Source organism: Trichomycterus rosablanca, chromosome 5 (genome assembly GCF_030014385.1).
Source record: "Trichomycterus rosablanca isolate fTriRos1 chromosome 5, fTriRos1.hap1, whole genome shotgun sequence".
NCBI classification, from domain to species: domain Eukaryota; kingdom Metazoa; phylum Chordata; class Actinopteri; order Siluriformes; family Trichomycteridae; genus Trichomycterus; species Trichomycterus rosablanca.
Genome location: NC_085992.1, coordinates 49232451 through 49249810, shown reverse-complemented (window position 1 = coordinate 49249810; position 17360 = coordinate 49232451). Strand labels below are relative to the sequence as shown.

The 17360-nt window shown below is 38.7% G+C and overlaps 1 protein-coding gene across 2 annotated transcripts in view; it reads left to right on the top strand.

The window, feature by feature from the left end:
- Positions 1-17360, top strand: part of rgs17 (regulator of G protein signaling 17) — a 30712-nt gene that overhangs the window by 1129 nt on the left and 12223 nt on the right. For both annotated transcript variants that reach the window (XM_062995314.1, XM_062995313.1), the window contains exon 2: positions 12210-12464. In XM_062995314.1, coding sequence (XP_062851384.1) covers positions 12462-12464 — 3 coding nt within the window. In that variant the 5' untranslated portion in view covers positions 12210-12461. The remainder of the gene's footprint in view (positions 1-12209; positions 12465-17360) is intronic.

Genomic DNA, 17360 nt, shown 5'->3' with positions numbered 1-17360 from the left:
CCCCACCACGGGCAGGTGGCTGCTGTTGGGCCCTTAAGCAAGGCCCTATACAGACTGTATACTGTCACAGTACTGTAAGCCGCTTTGGGGAAAGCAGTGTTTCCTCTAGAATTTTTTTTAGCAGCGGTGGCAGGCACCCTCAACCCCCCCACACACCCACGGTCCCCATCCGGTGCAGTGCGAAATTAATTAAATAAAAGTTCGTGTTAAAAATGAACACATTAGCCTTGACAGCACCGTTTTAAAGCTTAGAATCTAAGCAGGCTCCATCCATTAGGCAGTATGTTCATAAGCAATCAGCTTTGCATAAGCAATCAGCGCGGACCGTGACGTCATCTGTGGGCGTGTCACAGTGTAGAGGCTGTGAAACCGCTATTGCGCTGTTCTTTCATATTTTAAAAGTTCATCTGATTAAATTTGGATATTTTCAAAGCGATGAGCTGTATGATATGAGGCGGTAAACGTGCTCTAGACAGTACGAACAACACTTAACGTGAAAAATAAAGCTTAACGTGACTTATTGTACTAAAACTAGAGATGGGACGATCGGGGTTTTTGGCACCGATTCCGATCTCCGATCTCCTTTCAGGGACATCTGCCGATAGCCGATTGCGATCGGGGGGTGGGGGGGTGGTGGGGTGGGGTTAGCAGTAAATAAAATAAACCGGAGCAGCGCGCACGCGTGTGTGTTTGTGTGTGTGTGTGCGCCTTTAGAAGAGACGCTTTGTTCACTGTATCGCTATAAGTGATTCATTGATTCACGAGTCATTTTTCGCGAAGCGTAAGTTTCTCTTCTCGGTTATCTCTCCGTGTTTACTGTTATTAATTAAATGTCGTGGTTTTAAATAAACACCAGCTACTACAGAACATTCTGTGTGACTCTCTTACATTAAAAAGCTTCATTAAAAAGCTTAATTAAACTGCTATTACCACAGATCTGTAACCGACCGTCAGACTCGTTCCGTCTAAGGAGCTAAAAGTTCAGCAGATGATCCTGAACTAACGAATTTGGTAATGAATAAACTTTTGCCTCTGATTGGCTCTGTAACGTTTTCTGTTCTCATCTACATCACAAGTAAGAACCGCTTACGATTTACCAAAGTGAACCAGGAGTTTATATAACGTGCTGATAGAATCGACTCAGATGTGACCGGGTTCAATTATCTTTTTAAAGTAAATATTACAATCAGCAAAATTACATCGTATGTATGATGCACAACGTTAATGATGTTATTTTAGGTCGTGAAGAGCTTTCACTGTGGTTTCTGTACGATGGTTGATGAATGGTGATGTGATGGTTGGCGTCTGGATCAATCCACTGAGCTGTTAACTTAACGTGATCTTTATATATCACACGATCGGATCGGCTACTTTTAGGAAATATCGCCGATCGCCGATAGCACATTTTGATTAAAAATCGGCCGATACCGATTCATAGCCGATCGATCGTCCCATCTCTAACTAAAACAATGACCGATGAATGGGCAGTACAGAGTTCTTATAACCAGTACAGAGCTTTTATAACCAGTACAGAGCTCTTATAACCTGTACAGAGCTCTTATAACCAGTACAGAGCACTTATAACCTGTACAGAGCACTTATAACCTGTACAGAGCACTTATAACCTTTACAGAGCTCTTATAACCAGTACAGAGACACTTATAACCTGTACAGAGCACTTATAACCAGTAATAATGGAGAGAAATTTAGTGTACCTGTGTGGTACTTTTAGTACTCCAAGTTACGCTTTTTTTAACGTAAAGCTTTTTCGATTCTCCAGAGAAGCCTAATTCAGAAGTTTATCCAGCTAAACACAGATACATGTGGAGCTTCTGGACTGGATTTGATGGTTATTTCACACAGATGTTTGTTCGTGTCGTGGAACTTTTGTGACGTTTTATCGCTCAAGCGGAGAGCTGAGCCGGGGGTCGCGGTGAGAGCGAAGCGCGAAACGATTCTCACGTGATGCACTAAAGAAAACAACAACTACGACAGACACGTCTACGTCTTCTTATCACCGATAGTTATTCGATGCTTTTGCGTAAAAATGAACGTCTGGAACAGCAGCACAAATCCCCACAGATAATCTACACGCTCCGCATCACTCCACATCACGACTCTGTACTTTCTTTGAGTAACGCCCACCGCTGATGACGCGCGCTTGGTTCCCAAAAAACTGGTGGGAACGCAGGTTGTAAGACTGACCGCCTGTGAGTGCTCTGGGACGGGGGTCATTGCGGTTTCATGTAATTATATAAATTCTGATGGAGCGTCTGCTAAATGCTGAAATAGTAAATGTTAAAGTATATCCCAATACAATAATCACATGCTCAGATTGGTGCAAAATACTGGACCGGTGACACGTTTGCACCTTTTTGGCCTTGTGTCCACTGTTAAACGTGAACAGAGGACTGAAAGCCTTTAAATATGTGATCATGAAGTACAGCTGGGTGGTATGACTAAAAATTTGTATCACAGTATTTTTTACGATTCTGGCAGTTTCACGGTATATCGCGGTATGTTTCTTTTTGTATGACTGGGACGTTTTATGTGTCCGTGGCTGATTTTACTGTCATAAGTACATAGAATATAAAACATTTTAATTTCACCATGTATTAGGGATGTAACGATGCACCACAAGACAGTTAAAAATCGGTGCACATGTGCCACGATTCGAATCGGTTACGCATTTAAGATGAATCGATATTCACTTTAAACAGCAGAGGGCGCCGGCGCTCTTCACCTCGCCTGGTTGACGGCACTTCACAAAGTTGCCAGGTAGGGGATTTTTATGTGAGGATACTTTCTTTATTTGTATTATTCATTTATTTATATAATGTTGGATTTGTTTTAAAATATTTAAAAAAAAATTTACACAATAAGCATTATTTGGCATAGTTTGTACCTACCTCAGAAATAAAAGGGCATTTATTATTTAGATAAATAAAAGATAAGCACAAATACAATATTTAATTTTTTTAAAGAGAAATAATAAAAGGAAATTTTGTCATAATTTGTCTTCAATTTAGTTTTGTTTAAAAAAATCGGGAAGAAATCGTATCGTGAACCCAGTATTGTGAATTGCATCGCATCGTGGGTAGAGTGTATCGTTACATCCCTGCCATGTATATAATGAAGATTTTGAGGACTATAAGCTTTGCTTGGCCCCACAAAATGACACAATATACTGTATGATGGAATTAGTACGCGTGAAACAGGTGCAATAAATACAATTCTTATTGTTTATTTAATATATAAGTATTGTACAATTACCCTTAGCTCTACCTTTAACAAATAAAACCACGTTCGCAAACTCCACTGTACAACTTGACCACAGATCTGTTGTAGAAAAGTGGACGACTTTAAATCTCTCCGCTTCCAGGTCACTTATAACGTTGGTTTGCGACTGACCTGAAGTATTTCCTCCCTGTAAGACAAACCTGGAATCCAGAGTTTTAATTATCGCTCTGAAAGCTTCTGTCTCGACTGTCTATAAAGGAATCGTGTCCCTGCATGTGTGGATCGTTATGTCAGTGCGTTCATAATGTCGTTGTTTGTAACAGTTGTGGCTCGACAAACCGTGCAGTATAAACTATATAATGTTTTAGTCTGTTTTAAACTGCAGACACGCCTCATTTCTTTGGCAGTTTCTTTCGGTGCATATTTGGTCTCCCTCTCTTCATCCTCCATCTGTTTTTGTTTACTGTTATGCTAATTCTTGAGCTGTATATAATCTGCACAGCGCTCCATAGCACTGTTAGCGGCAAACAATATTATATGATTTGCTGCCTATACTCATGCCTATAGGGCTGCCACTAACGACTATTTTTCTATTGATTAATCTAGACTATTTTACCGATTAGTCGATTAATCTAAACGATTCATTTAGAATCTCATTTAAGCTTCTTTTATTTTAACAACAAACTGTACGGCATAATAATATAACACAGAACTAAATGTAATCAGGGTTTATGTTCATATTATCACATTCTTGAGTGCTCCATATTAAACAAAGTGCAGCACGTGATTATGGCGTTCCGTACACAAAGCAAAGTGCTTCAACTTATAGCAGAAATAAAATAGTGAGATGTAGCCACATCTCATTAAGTCCAGCGTACACTAACGACAGAATGAGCCCAGATTCTAACCTACACATTCACTCCAAACTTACTTCACATTCGAGGCCATGTAAACAAAGTGGTGAGTGTTCGGGCACGTTCACATGAGAAGCTTTTTGCGTTTTGCTTCTCATGTGAATGCGCCATAAACTGAACTCGCTAATCTCAACGATTAAGAAGCTTAATGAAACAATATAGACGTGCAACATCGCGCTAGTGCTGCTGTGTAGTACGCAACAAGTAGTGCTGAGGGAAAATCAAATGAACGGTTATATGAATGTAGAAATTAAAAGGGATCATTTATAAAAAATAGTTTTAAAAACGATGCATCGATTTAAAATATTGACGTCGACGCATTTTTAGTGTAGACGTTAGGGCTGTAACGATACACTCTACCCACGATGCGATGCGATTCACGATACTGGGTTTGCAATACGATTTTTCCCCGATTTTTTAAAACTGAAATTGAAGACAAATGATGACAAATGAAGTTTATTATTTCTCTTAAAAAATAAAATAAAATGCTGTATTTGTGCTGATCTTTTATTTATCTAAATACTGAATGCCCTTTTATTTCTGAGGTAGGTACAAACTATGTAAAACAATTTTGATTTAAGCCCAGTTTGGCTGAAAACCCCCGAATTTGGCAACCAGGCGTATAGCGCCAGTGACATCAACTTTGTGTTTAATTTTGTAATCAGATTAATAATGGAACAGATAGGATTGGGAAATCCCTCATTTCAAAGCTCTGATTGCAGTTTGTAGTAGTTTTCTTTTCCATTTCCGCTCCACAGCCAATATCAAAGCTCTCAGTACAGACCCATTAAAGCGGATTCTCTGCAAACCAGTTATGCATAACATTAAAACCCTGTTAAATGATAGTGAAGGTTTGGGATGATTTGTGTTCTGTGTTCATGTCAGCTAACACTGCCATGTTCACTTTACAAAATACATTTAGATTAGGTTAGAATTGATTTTTTTTTTATTTAGGATTTGAATAGTTTTTGGTGCAAAGCATTGTAGGCCAGTATTTGCCTTGATACAAGTATTCTGTAAAGGTGCTGGACGTCCACAATCAATACATTAACTATATCGCATCCTGAGAGGCTAGCTTTCTCAAAATTATGATTATTGATATAAATAAAAAGGACTGGGATACTGAATCTGTGCTAGTTGTCTAAATCAAGATTTTAAACAGTCTGTAGTGAACAGTTCATTATGACTAGGGTTCTATTAAATTCACTGGAAACTGTGCTTAATTTCAAGGACCTCGTTTTTCAAAAATCACAGATTTCACAGATTTTTAAACAAAAGAGCCACATTTCACAGCAGTCATCAAATGACACTCATAAATTGAATGATAGAATAAATTAGGGCTGGCACCGATCCGATACTCTGGATCGGATATCGGAAGGAAAAAAACATGTAATCCGATCTGATACTGTTGCTTAAAGTAAATAACCCTTAATGTAAAAATAACACACGACGATGCGTTCCAACAGAGCGCCGTTTATTGCCAGCTCACTTATTCTGCAACTGCCGTAACAAGGTGCATCTTGATGACATCATTAACATGTGCCACTGATCTACAACTCATCTGCAACAGCCATTCAGAAATTAAAACACACCGATCTACTTCAACGTTTAGCATTTTAAACAATCATCTACTACTGCCACATCTAAACACACTGTTTAAACACAATAAAATCATCTACTACTGCCACATCCAAACACTGTTTAAACACAATAAAATCATCTACTACTGCCACATCTAAACACACTGTTTAAACACAATAAAATCATCTACTACTGCCACATCCACACACTGTTTAAACACAATAAAATCATCTACTACTGCCACATCTAAACACTGTTTAAACACAATAAAATCATCTACTACTGCCACATCCAAACACTGTTTAAACACAATAAAATCATCTACTACTGCCACATCTAAACACACTGTTTAAACACAATAAAATCATCTACTACTGCCACATCCACACACTGTTTAAACACAATAAAATCATCTACTACTGCCACATCTAAACACTGTTTAAACACAATAAAATCATCTACTACTGCCACATCTAAACACACTGTTTAAACACAATAAAATCATCTACTACTGCCACATCCACACACTGTTTAAACACAATAAAATCATCTACTACTGCCACATCTAAACACTGTTTAAACACAATAAAATCATCTACTACTGCCACATCCAAACACTGTTTAAACACAATAAAATAATCTACTACTGCCACATCCAAACACTGTTTAAACACAATAAAATCATCTACTACTGCCACATCTAAACACACTGGTTAAACACAATAAAATCATCTACTACTGCCACATCTAAACACACTGTTTAAACACAATAAAATCATCTACTACTGCCACATCTAAACACACTGTTTAAACACAATAAAATCATCTACTACTGCCACATCTAAACACACTGTTTAAACACAATAAAATCATCTACTACTGCCACATCTAAACACACTGTTTAAACACAATAAAATCATCTACTACTGCCACATCTAAACACTGTTTAAACACAATAAAAATCATCTACTACTGCCACTTCTAAACACACTGTTTAAACACAATAAAATCATCTACTACTGCCACATCTAAACACACTGTTTAAACACAATAAAAATCATCTACTACTGCCACTTCTAAACACACTGTTTAAACACAATAAAATCATCTACTACTGCCACATCTAAACACACTGTTTAAACACAATAAAATCATCTACTACTGCCACATCTAAACACTGTTTAAACACAATAAAAATAATCTACTACTGCCACTTCTAAACACACTGTTTAAACACAATAAAATCATCTACTACTGCCACATCTAAACACACTGTTTAAACACAATAAAATCATCTACTACTGCCACATCTAAACACACTGTTTAAACACAATAAAATCATCTACTACTGCCACATCCAAACACTGTTTAAACACAATAAAAATCATCTACTACTGCCACATCCAAACACTGTTTAAACACAATAAAATCATCTACTACTGCCACATCTAAACACACTGTTTAAACACAATAAAATCATCTACTACTGCCACATCCAAACACTGTTTAAACACAATAAAATCATCTACTACTGACACATCTAAGCACACTGTTTAAACACAATAAAATCATCTACTACTGCCACATCTAAACACTGTTTAAACACAATAAAATCATCTACTACTGCCACATCTAAACACACTGGTTAAACACAATAAAATCATCTACTACTGCCACATCTAAACACACTGGTTAAACACAATAAAATCATCTACTACTGCCACATCTAAACACACTGTTTAAAGACAATAAAATCATCTACTACTGCCACATCTAAACACACTGTTTAAACACAATAAAATCATCTACTACTGCCACATCTAAACACTGTTTAAACACAATAAAATCATCTACTACTGCCACATCTAAACACACTGTTTAAACACAATAAAATCATCTACTACTGCCACATCTAAACACTGTTTAAACACAATAAAATCATCTACTACTGCCACATCTAAACACACTGTTTAAACACAATAAAATCATCTACTACTGCCACATCTAAACACTGTTTAAACACAATAAAATCATCTACTACTGCCACATCTAAACACTGTTTAAACACAATAAAATCATCTACTACTGCCACATCTAAACACACTGTTTAAACACAATAAAATCATCTACTACTGCCACATCTAAACACACTGTTTAAACACAATAAAATCATCTACTACTGCCACATCTAAACACACTGTTTAAACACAATAAAATCATCTACTACTGCCACATCTAAACACACTGTTTAAACACAATAAAATCATCTACTACTGCCACATCTAAACACACTGTTTAAACACAATAAAATCATCTACTACTGCCACATCTAAACACTGTTTAAACACAATAAAATCATCTACTACTGCCACATCTAAACACTATTTAAACACAATAAAATCATCTACTACTGCCACATCTAAACACACTGTTTAAACCCAATAAAATCATCTACTACTGCCACATCTAAACACACTGTTTAAACACAATAAAATCATCTACTACTGCCACATCTAAACACACTGTTTAAAGACAATAAAATCATCTACTACTGCCACATCTAAACACTGTTTAAACACAATAAAATCATCTACTACTGCCACATCTAAACACACTGTTTAAACACAATAAAATCATCTACTACTGCCACATCTAAACACACTGTTTAAAGACAATAAAATCATCTACTACTGCCACATCTAAACACATTGTTTAAACACAATAAAAATCACTTTATACATCACTTTATAAATGATAAATCACTCACCTGAGATAAAGACGTCCTCTTCAAAATCCAACAGGGTTTAATCATCTAAAAATGTGACAGAACTTTAACGAAAAATCTCTGCGTGAATTCTAATTGGTCCATCACGTTTGATTGACATCCACATCTTCCAATTGTAGACACTTTTGTTAAACAAGCCAAAAATACTGCAAAATGTTCTGTGTGTAAAAGTGAAAATAAAAACAGCAGTTTTGTATAAGTGTGATGTTGTAGCTTCTGTATTTATTCCATTAGAATATTCGTTTCACAGTCCACAGTGATAAACACGCCTCTGTCCCATCAAATTCTGAATTTGTTTTTATTTACAAAACACAATGAAGTTGGTCAGTGAAAACACTGGAAGTCTTTTTGTACTTTAGTCAGTTAAAGGTTAAAAAGATTTGACAAATCACAGATTTTTCTTTTATTGCATTTTACAAAATGTCTTAACTTCTGTAAATGGGGTTTGTACAATATACATTATACAGAAGGCCTCTGAATTGAGCATATTTTCAGTAAGTGCACATTCATAGTGTTCACAATGCTGAAAATTCCATCATAGTCTTCTTTTGTCTGTGTTTGCATCAGTGATTTGCATATAAAGCATCCCTACACCTTCACACTAGCACCACTATTTTTGGAACGATGTTCTTATTGTGAAATGCTGAAATGCAAAAGAATCCACGTCTTCCAAAAAGTCTCACTTTTGACTCGTTATGCCAAGTTCACACTACACGACTTTCCAAGTGTTACTGTTGTATTTCACACTACACGACTGATCGGTGATAGGGGGTCACACACTACACCATCTATCACCAACTGGAATCGCAGGCGAGCTTCTCTGGTCTTCCAAACTACGTTCTGTCATGAAAACAAACGCGAAAAGTGACGAGGGGTTTAATGACACCACGTCCAAAAATACACGTCAACAAGTAGCGAGTGATCAAAGTTTGTGCGCTGATGTGCAGCGTGAAATCAAGTAGAAAAAATAAATGAATCTGAGTGGATTTGGCAACACGAACAGCATGGATCGTTCTATAGTGAGTTGGAGGTTAATAAATATTTTTTGCAATGCAGCGTGTGCCGATGTATTGTGATATAAACTATATTACGCCCCTGTCCCTCCTTACAACTCCTCCCCTGCGTTTCTCCTCACCCCGTATCTTGCGTTCTCATTGGCTGTTTGACACTGCACTCATTGCCAGTCGGGCAACTCGTATCCAGATATCTGACGAGCTAGAAATCTCGCTTCGGTCACTCGGATCGAGTTGTTGAGTAGTTCACACATAGCGATCGAGAGCCGAGTTTCGATCGCCGAGCGAACGCCGAGTTGCTCCCGAGCCGGCAAATCTAGCACCGACCAGTCGGCGAGCGAAAATCAGGGCAGAAATCGTATAGTGTGAACTAGGCATAAGTCTATAGAACATCATCAACCCTGAGTTTAAGGTGAGCCTGTGAAACAGCCAAAAGAAACTTGTCTAAAGACCAAAGTGAGAGTGAATTAAATCACTAATGTAAGTGGATACCAGTCCATTTAACACTTAAAAAATAATAGAAATAAAAAAAAAAAAATTTTCTCTGTAGCTGAGCTTTGACAATACGAATGTCCTTATTTGTCATGCCAATAAAGCTTCTTTTGAGTTTGAGTTTTGAATCCTGTAGTGAACTAGAAGCCAGAACAGAGAAGCTAAAACTCAGGGTCTGTTGAAGTGATGTTCAGATTGAAGGCGGCTGGTGGTAATTTAGCGGCCAATCACGTTCTTACATGTTTTTACCTGCATGCTGTAACACAATATTAGACGTTGATTATATGGAAGAAATTGATAATGCAGACCACCTTAAGGCCATTGTCGCAAAGTTTCCATAGAAGCAACGTAATTGGTACAGCCGAAAAGAGTGGAACTTAAGGATTCAGTAGACTGTATTAATAATGAAGTAAAGATCACTATGCACCCTGTCTGGTGACGTAAAGGATATCCTGATTAGTTAGACTGAAAGGGCAAAATCGATCACTAAGCACAGAAGAAAGGCATCATAAAGAAGGCATTTACCACAAGTGCGAGACCCCCACATAGTAAAAGGAAAGATGCTACAAACAGCACTGAAGCACCAGTGAAGACTTGAAGAAGAGAACAACATCGATTCATGTAGAAAGTTGAAGATTAAGCCACACATGGAGGCATGGCTTTAAATATGGACAAGTTGAGGTGTCACATCCAACTCTTAACTACTAGTCTGTTCGTCTGTACCGACTCTGAGAACAAAACAGGGCTCGGTGAGGTCGGTGAAGATGTGTGTTTTCTCACGATTGTTCCTGTACGTGTCAAACCAAAGAAAGGTGACAAATTGTGGAAACCTGTGCATTTCTCCTCACTAAGGCTTAGTGAAAGGAAGACTGACACACTACTGAAAATCATGAACGATGAGTAACCTGGTATGGAAGTCAGTAGTTTGACAGGTACAAACTTCGTAGGAGCAGAATGAGAACTAAAGAGAGCCATCGTTGGATGGAAAATGTAACATTTTGAATTAATTATCGCTGCCGGCCACATAGAAATAAGTGGACGTTCAACCCTCCTACAGATTTGCATCATGGTGGAGTCTGGGAGTGTTTAATTAGATCTATAACAAAGGTGCTACATTCAGCTGTGCAGGAACAAGCTCTGGCTGTAGATAAACAAAAAACCTTCATACACTCTTGTGTGAAGCAATTCTATTCTTTATATATATATATATATATATATCCTGACTTTTAGCACATCTAATTGCCAAGTTGCAATTATGCTTCCTCTCCACCGATGCCGACCCCTGCCCTGATTGAGGAGAGCGAGACTAACTTTTACCACTGTGAAACATGAGCGCCCTAGCAAAGTCTATTCTTAACATTCAGCCAATCGCAAAAAAGCATCCAGTGAGCTAGACCAGGTGTTTTCAACCACATACTGCCTAATGAATGGAGCCTGCTTAGATTCTAAGCTTTAAAACAGGCTAATGTGTTCATTTTTAACACACTTTTATTTAATTAATTTTGCACTGCACCGGATGGGGGCCGTGAGTGTGTGGGGGGGTTGAGGGTGCCTGCCACCGCTGCTAAAAAAAATTCTAGAGGAAACACTGTATTTACTTTAAAAAGATAATACAGCCCAAACTTATTTACTGTGACGACTGAGCCTGTTATGCAAGCACATCATAGAAATTTGTGGTATCAGTTACAGCTAGTCGTAAATCGTAAGCGGTACTTGCTTCTGATGTAGACGAGATTATCCGATTACCTGGACAGACACTCCTGATTATAACAATAATTATAATTTCACTTTTTTTAACTAGTTGGGCCTTCAGCTTTATCCGCTTTTCTGGATCGTTGTTTCTACTTGGAAGTGCAGCTCTCAAATTTTCTTTTTATAGCAGATCATCAATCATACGCTGATGTAGCCTGGAGATCAGTTTGCACTATATTTCAACTTATTTCTTGGAGGGAAGTAAAGAAGTCTACAGGTTGGAGTAAATGACTCCTGGTCGCGAGTCTGTAATGTGATGGTCAGGAGGCAACGTAAACAAGACGTCACTGTATTCTGTTTTTTGTAGCAATATAAAGCGCTTGTTTTAATCACGCTGTACTAACATGTTAAGCCTGTGAGTTAAATAATCAGCATTTATGGCTTTGTTAAGTTATTTTATTTATTAAGCGTCTTATTCTTTTGTTTTTTTAGATGTTGTATCCTGGTTTAACTCAGCACTGACTGAAGGAAAAGGATTTGCCTGAGAGTACCAAGTATACTAAACCTACCTCTACCCACCAGACCTTCTCTCCAAGTGTCCTCGACCAGGAATGGTAAAGGAAGAACAGAGACGCCACCGAGGCATTAACACTCCAGCAACTTTCCTAATCCAGAATCGGATGATTTGATGATTCACGGCATGAGGTTTCTGTCTGAACTCTGGATGGAGAGCTGCTAATTTACATGGTGAGTTTGTGACACCTTTGGCACGGCAATGTTTAACGTGCTTCTGTTTTGGCTTTTGAGATTGGGTTCTATCCTTAACCCTTTAATGGTTTCACCAAGAAAATAATGTTAAACATTTTTTTCATTGCATTTTCTAGTTTCCTGGGACCAAACCAACAACAAACAATATTTTTTTTACAAATGCACACAGTATTTTTTAATGAGCCTCTACCAAACAGTTGAGAAGATCACAAAAATGATGCAGCTTTCATGGATGATTTTTTAGCTTCTAGCTTCAAGTTGACATAAAGGTTAAAAAGGCCGTCTTCTTAAAACCATCTATCAATATTTTAGAGTTTAACACGTCAACCAAGGAGTAGATACAGCACAAACAAGATTATTTAAATACAGCTTCTTTTTACCCAAGTATTTAGACTCAAAGAAAGCCCAACCAAATGAGCAGAATGTTAAAGGGTTAATAACATTGCGAATGCAGAGTTACACATGGCTACTCTGTCCGAGGCGCTTACCACCCCATGACGTGTTAACGATTACATTACATTTACATTTCCGGCATTTAGCAGACGCTTTTATCCAAAGCGACTCACAGTATACAGTTTAAGCAATTAAGGGTTAAGGGCCTTGTTCAAGGGCCCAACTGCCCATCATGCATCTACATTTGCTAAATCTTGGAGAAATCGGTTAGTTTCATGATTTAACCAAGTATTCACTCACTAGTCTAATTTATTTTCGGACAGTGGTAGCTCAGTGGTTTAGGTTCTGGACTAGTAATCATAAGGTTGCTGGTTCAAGCCCCACCATCACCGAGTTGGCACTGTTGGGCCCCTGAGCAAGGCCCTTAACCCTTGCTTAAAAATTTTATTCGGTAATGATTGTAAGTCGCTTTGGATGAAAAGCATCTGCTAAATGCTGCAAATGTAAATGTGTAGGCAGTTGTAGCCTAGCGATGAAGTTGCTGGACTGGTAATCAAAAGGTCACTGGTTCAAGCCCCATCACTGCCAGGTTGCAAAATATTGGGCCCTTGAGCAAGGCCCTTAACCCTTAATTGCTTAGACAAAATACTGTCACAGTACTGTAAGTCGCTTTTTGATTAAAGTGTCTGCTAAATGCCAAAAATTTAAATATAAATATTTTTGGTAGGATAAGTGTTGCCTTATTTTCATTTGGGTATGCTCTACACCGTGTCTTCATTTGAAGTACTTAGGGGATTTATTTGTTTACTATTATCCAATTCGGCGTCCACATTTCTTACTTCAGTGGACTGTAGATGCCTCTTGGACTCTCGTTTTATGTTATTTGATGAACTGCACCTTCAAGCAGGATTTTTTTTCTTTCAAACTACAAGCACAGTGTAAACATTCCTAAATAAAAACTTGGAAAGCTATCAAGCTTGAGAGGTAAGAAGAAAAACGCAATATGTAAGAGGACAAACTGAAACAGCACAGTGGACAAGATTCTCAACACTTCTTCTACTGTCAGTCAAGGGAGGAATGGAGAAATATTCTCCAGCACTGGTGTGTTCAACATCCAGCTAAACTAAACAGTGACTGCCTAGTTGAAAGAAGAAGCTTTACAAATATTTATATCTAGTTTTCTCTCTAACAGAATTATTATTATTTTAATTGCCCACAAATTTGATTGTCAGCTAAAGAAGCAAAGCCATCAGCACAAAAATAATATATTACTTCACTGGTAAAGTAATAACCTCTTTCCCATCCCATCCCAATACAAATATTCACAAAGACACTCAAATTCTATAGAAACTGCAATCATGTTTGCAAATGTGGGGTATAAAGACAAGTGTGGAGACAAGCGGCAAAACCGTGAGCCTCTGCGCAAACTGTCGCTTTGTTCAGCGCTCGGCTTGATCGGTTCAGTAAAACGTCATCAAAGTGTGAATATGAGCTGAATCTGCATCAGTGTGGAATAAGCGTCAGATCCAGGGTTACAGCTCCACGTGTATCTGTGTTTATCTGGATTTTCCTCCCTGTTTCACTTTTAAACTTGTGTTACAGCTCGAGCTTCTGAGAAATTGTGAGAATCAGAATCAGAGTCTAAAACACTTATTGTTAAAAATAAAGCTTAACGTGGTTTAATGTAGTAAAAGAAGGAGACAGGAGCACTAAACTTCTCTTCATTATTACTGCTCATAAGTTCCTCCACTAATCAAATTCCTTGCTAATTGTTTTAGTACAATGAGCATTGTCCGTACGGTCTGAGTCGCTATTACTGCCTCACATCAAACAGTTTGGCTCATTGGCGGAGCTTTGAAAAAGTCATCGACAAATTGGGTCAAAGTTCAATTAGATGAACATTGAGCGGTGGGGAAAGCTCAAAAATCGAGAGCTCAACATCGCAGAAGTTTGCGCAGCGGCAAGCTAAGTAGCACACCGTCACACTCCATAGAAAACAACGGCACAGCAGCGAAAAAAGAAGTTCTGCCGCTTCTCATGTGAATGCGCCCTTAGAGTCCAATATGTGATTGGTTGAATGGAAAGAACAATTAAATATTAACTGTTGAACCTTTATTGGGCTACTGGCTCGGTGGGTAGCACTGTGGGGCGGACCGGGTCCTTTCTGTGTGGAGTTTGCATGTTCTCCCCGTGTCTATGTGGGTTTCCTCCAGTCCAAAGACGTGCAAGTGAGGTGAATTGGAGATACAAAATTGTCCATGACTGTGTTAAACATTAAACTTGTGATAATTCTTGTTTAACCAGTAACTACCGTTTCTGTCATGAATGTAACCAAACTGTAAAACATGACGTTAAAATCCTAATAAATAAATATATAAATAACCTATTAACATAACCACCCAACAACCTTTAAAAAACGTTATTTCCCCTTCACAGGTGATTGTGTATTTTGTAATGACTGAATGGAACAGTAGAAGTTAGTGACTGTTGTCCTGGGATGAGTGGCTACCGTGATGAATAAACACTGCCAGGGTTTTGAGACAACGTGTTCATTTACTGATCATTTTTTCCACTTACTTGTTATTGTTGTATCCAGAACGGATTGCGCAAGCTGCTTATTTCCCGCAGATCGTTAATATAAAAGATGCATTGTGATCTCTAAAAGCAAGTCTGATACAATGAGGATTATTTTATACCAGTAGGACACTACTTCCTGCTAGTGCCTGTTTAGATTCCAATTAGTGAGTGAATGAATCAGGTCGTTTACATCATAATGTGTGTAATTCAGTAAACAACACATCATTCCCAGTGCTGGACTAATAATAGAATAATCCAGTTGAACTGTGCTCCACATTGATGACTGGATCCAGGATCGTTTCAGGAACCGAGTGCACACGCTGGTATTCACGAGTTGCGCAATCCGTGTACAGAGTGAACTCACTTTTCTACTGACACACTCGGATTCGAATTCCCACTTTCCCCAAACTGTGCAGATCTAAGCTAAGCCAACACAGATGGTGCTAATCTAATTACCCCCACCTAAAGATCGATCTGTGGCTTAAAAAAAGAAGCACAAGAAGCTACATCCAAGTCTTGAACTTGACTCCAACTTTGAACTTTGAATAATTGCAGACTGTTAGTGGTTAAAAGACTTTGACATTCCTGCTGCATATGGTGTTTTTGTATCATGCACTATCTGTATTATAGGGTATGTTGGAAAACCCAGTGCGCTCTCTACACAGACGCATTTAACATCATCCTACGCGCGCTCCCGAGAATGAGGCTGTTCGAAATCCTAGATGCCTTAATATCCTGTCTAGTTAGGTTTCTTAAAATGTCAATGTTATTTTGACTCAAGAACGAGTGAGCATCGGAAGCGTCCTTAGCGATCAAGGCAATCCCAGCATTCAGTGCGGCAGCTCTTCTCTCACAGAAAAATAAAAAAAACATGGCTGACGGTGCGGAGAAACGAACAGAGTTATTTTCAAACGTAAATAAATTATTATTGATTTTTAACTTGTTTAAACTTGCACAAGTGTTTTTATTTGCAAGTTCGGGCTCGTCAAGCCGCTCAGGTGGCGCAGCGGTAAAAACACACGCTGCAACCAGGGCTGGATTCCAGATACATGGTATCGAATCCAGCTCTGCTTTCCCGGTTCGAAGCTGGGCGGCTGTATGAGCAACGATTGGCCGGTTGCTCAGTTGGGGGGCGGGACAAAGAACCGGATGTGGGTCTCTCTCTGTCAGATTACGATTACGACCTCTGTCGGCTGATTAGAGGCGCCTGCACAGGGATGAGGAAGAGTGCCCTTAGGGTGTGTCTCTCCGCGTGCAACGCTAGGTGGCGCCAAACTCATAAATGTGTGGGTGGCAAAAGGCATCCGGCTTGCTGCTCATGTGTCGGAGGGGATATGGGTTGGTCCTCGGTCAGGGCGGGGTTCGGCATAGACAGAGAGGAAGCACGATGCAAATTGAATAATTGGAATTTAACCGTTTTCGGTACACGGAGGGAGATGTTAGTTGACATGCTAGCGTGCTGTGCCACCCCATCCCATTGGTTTGAATGGCAAGATGCTAAATGCGAAACCCGATGGAATCTCTGTCTAAGTAGCGCGTTCGAATAACCTGCCTTATAAGTCATTGACTTATTAGAATCTTTCTGCCTTGCACCCAGTGTTATTCTGTGGAAACGGACCTGTCGTCACCCTGACCAGTATAAGGCGGCTGATAAATATAAACACTAAATGCCGAAACGTATGTGGACACCTGACCTGATATTCCATTTCAGAACCATGGCGATTATTGTGGACTCTCTCAGTGGCCTCTACTTTCATAGAAAAACTTTTAATAATTAGTGCCCATTTAGTCAACACATTTGCAAGGTCACAAGACAAGAATGCTTTGCATGCTTGCAATTTTGCAGTTTGCTCCAACCATACTCTCCATTACGTACTCTCCGCTCTTCTGACTCGCATCTTTTTA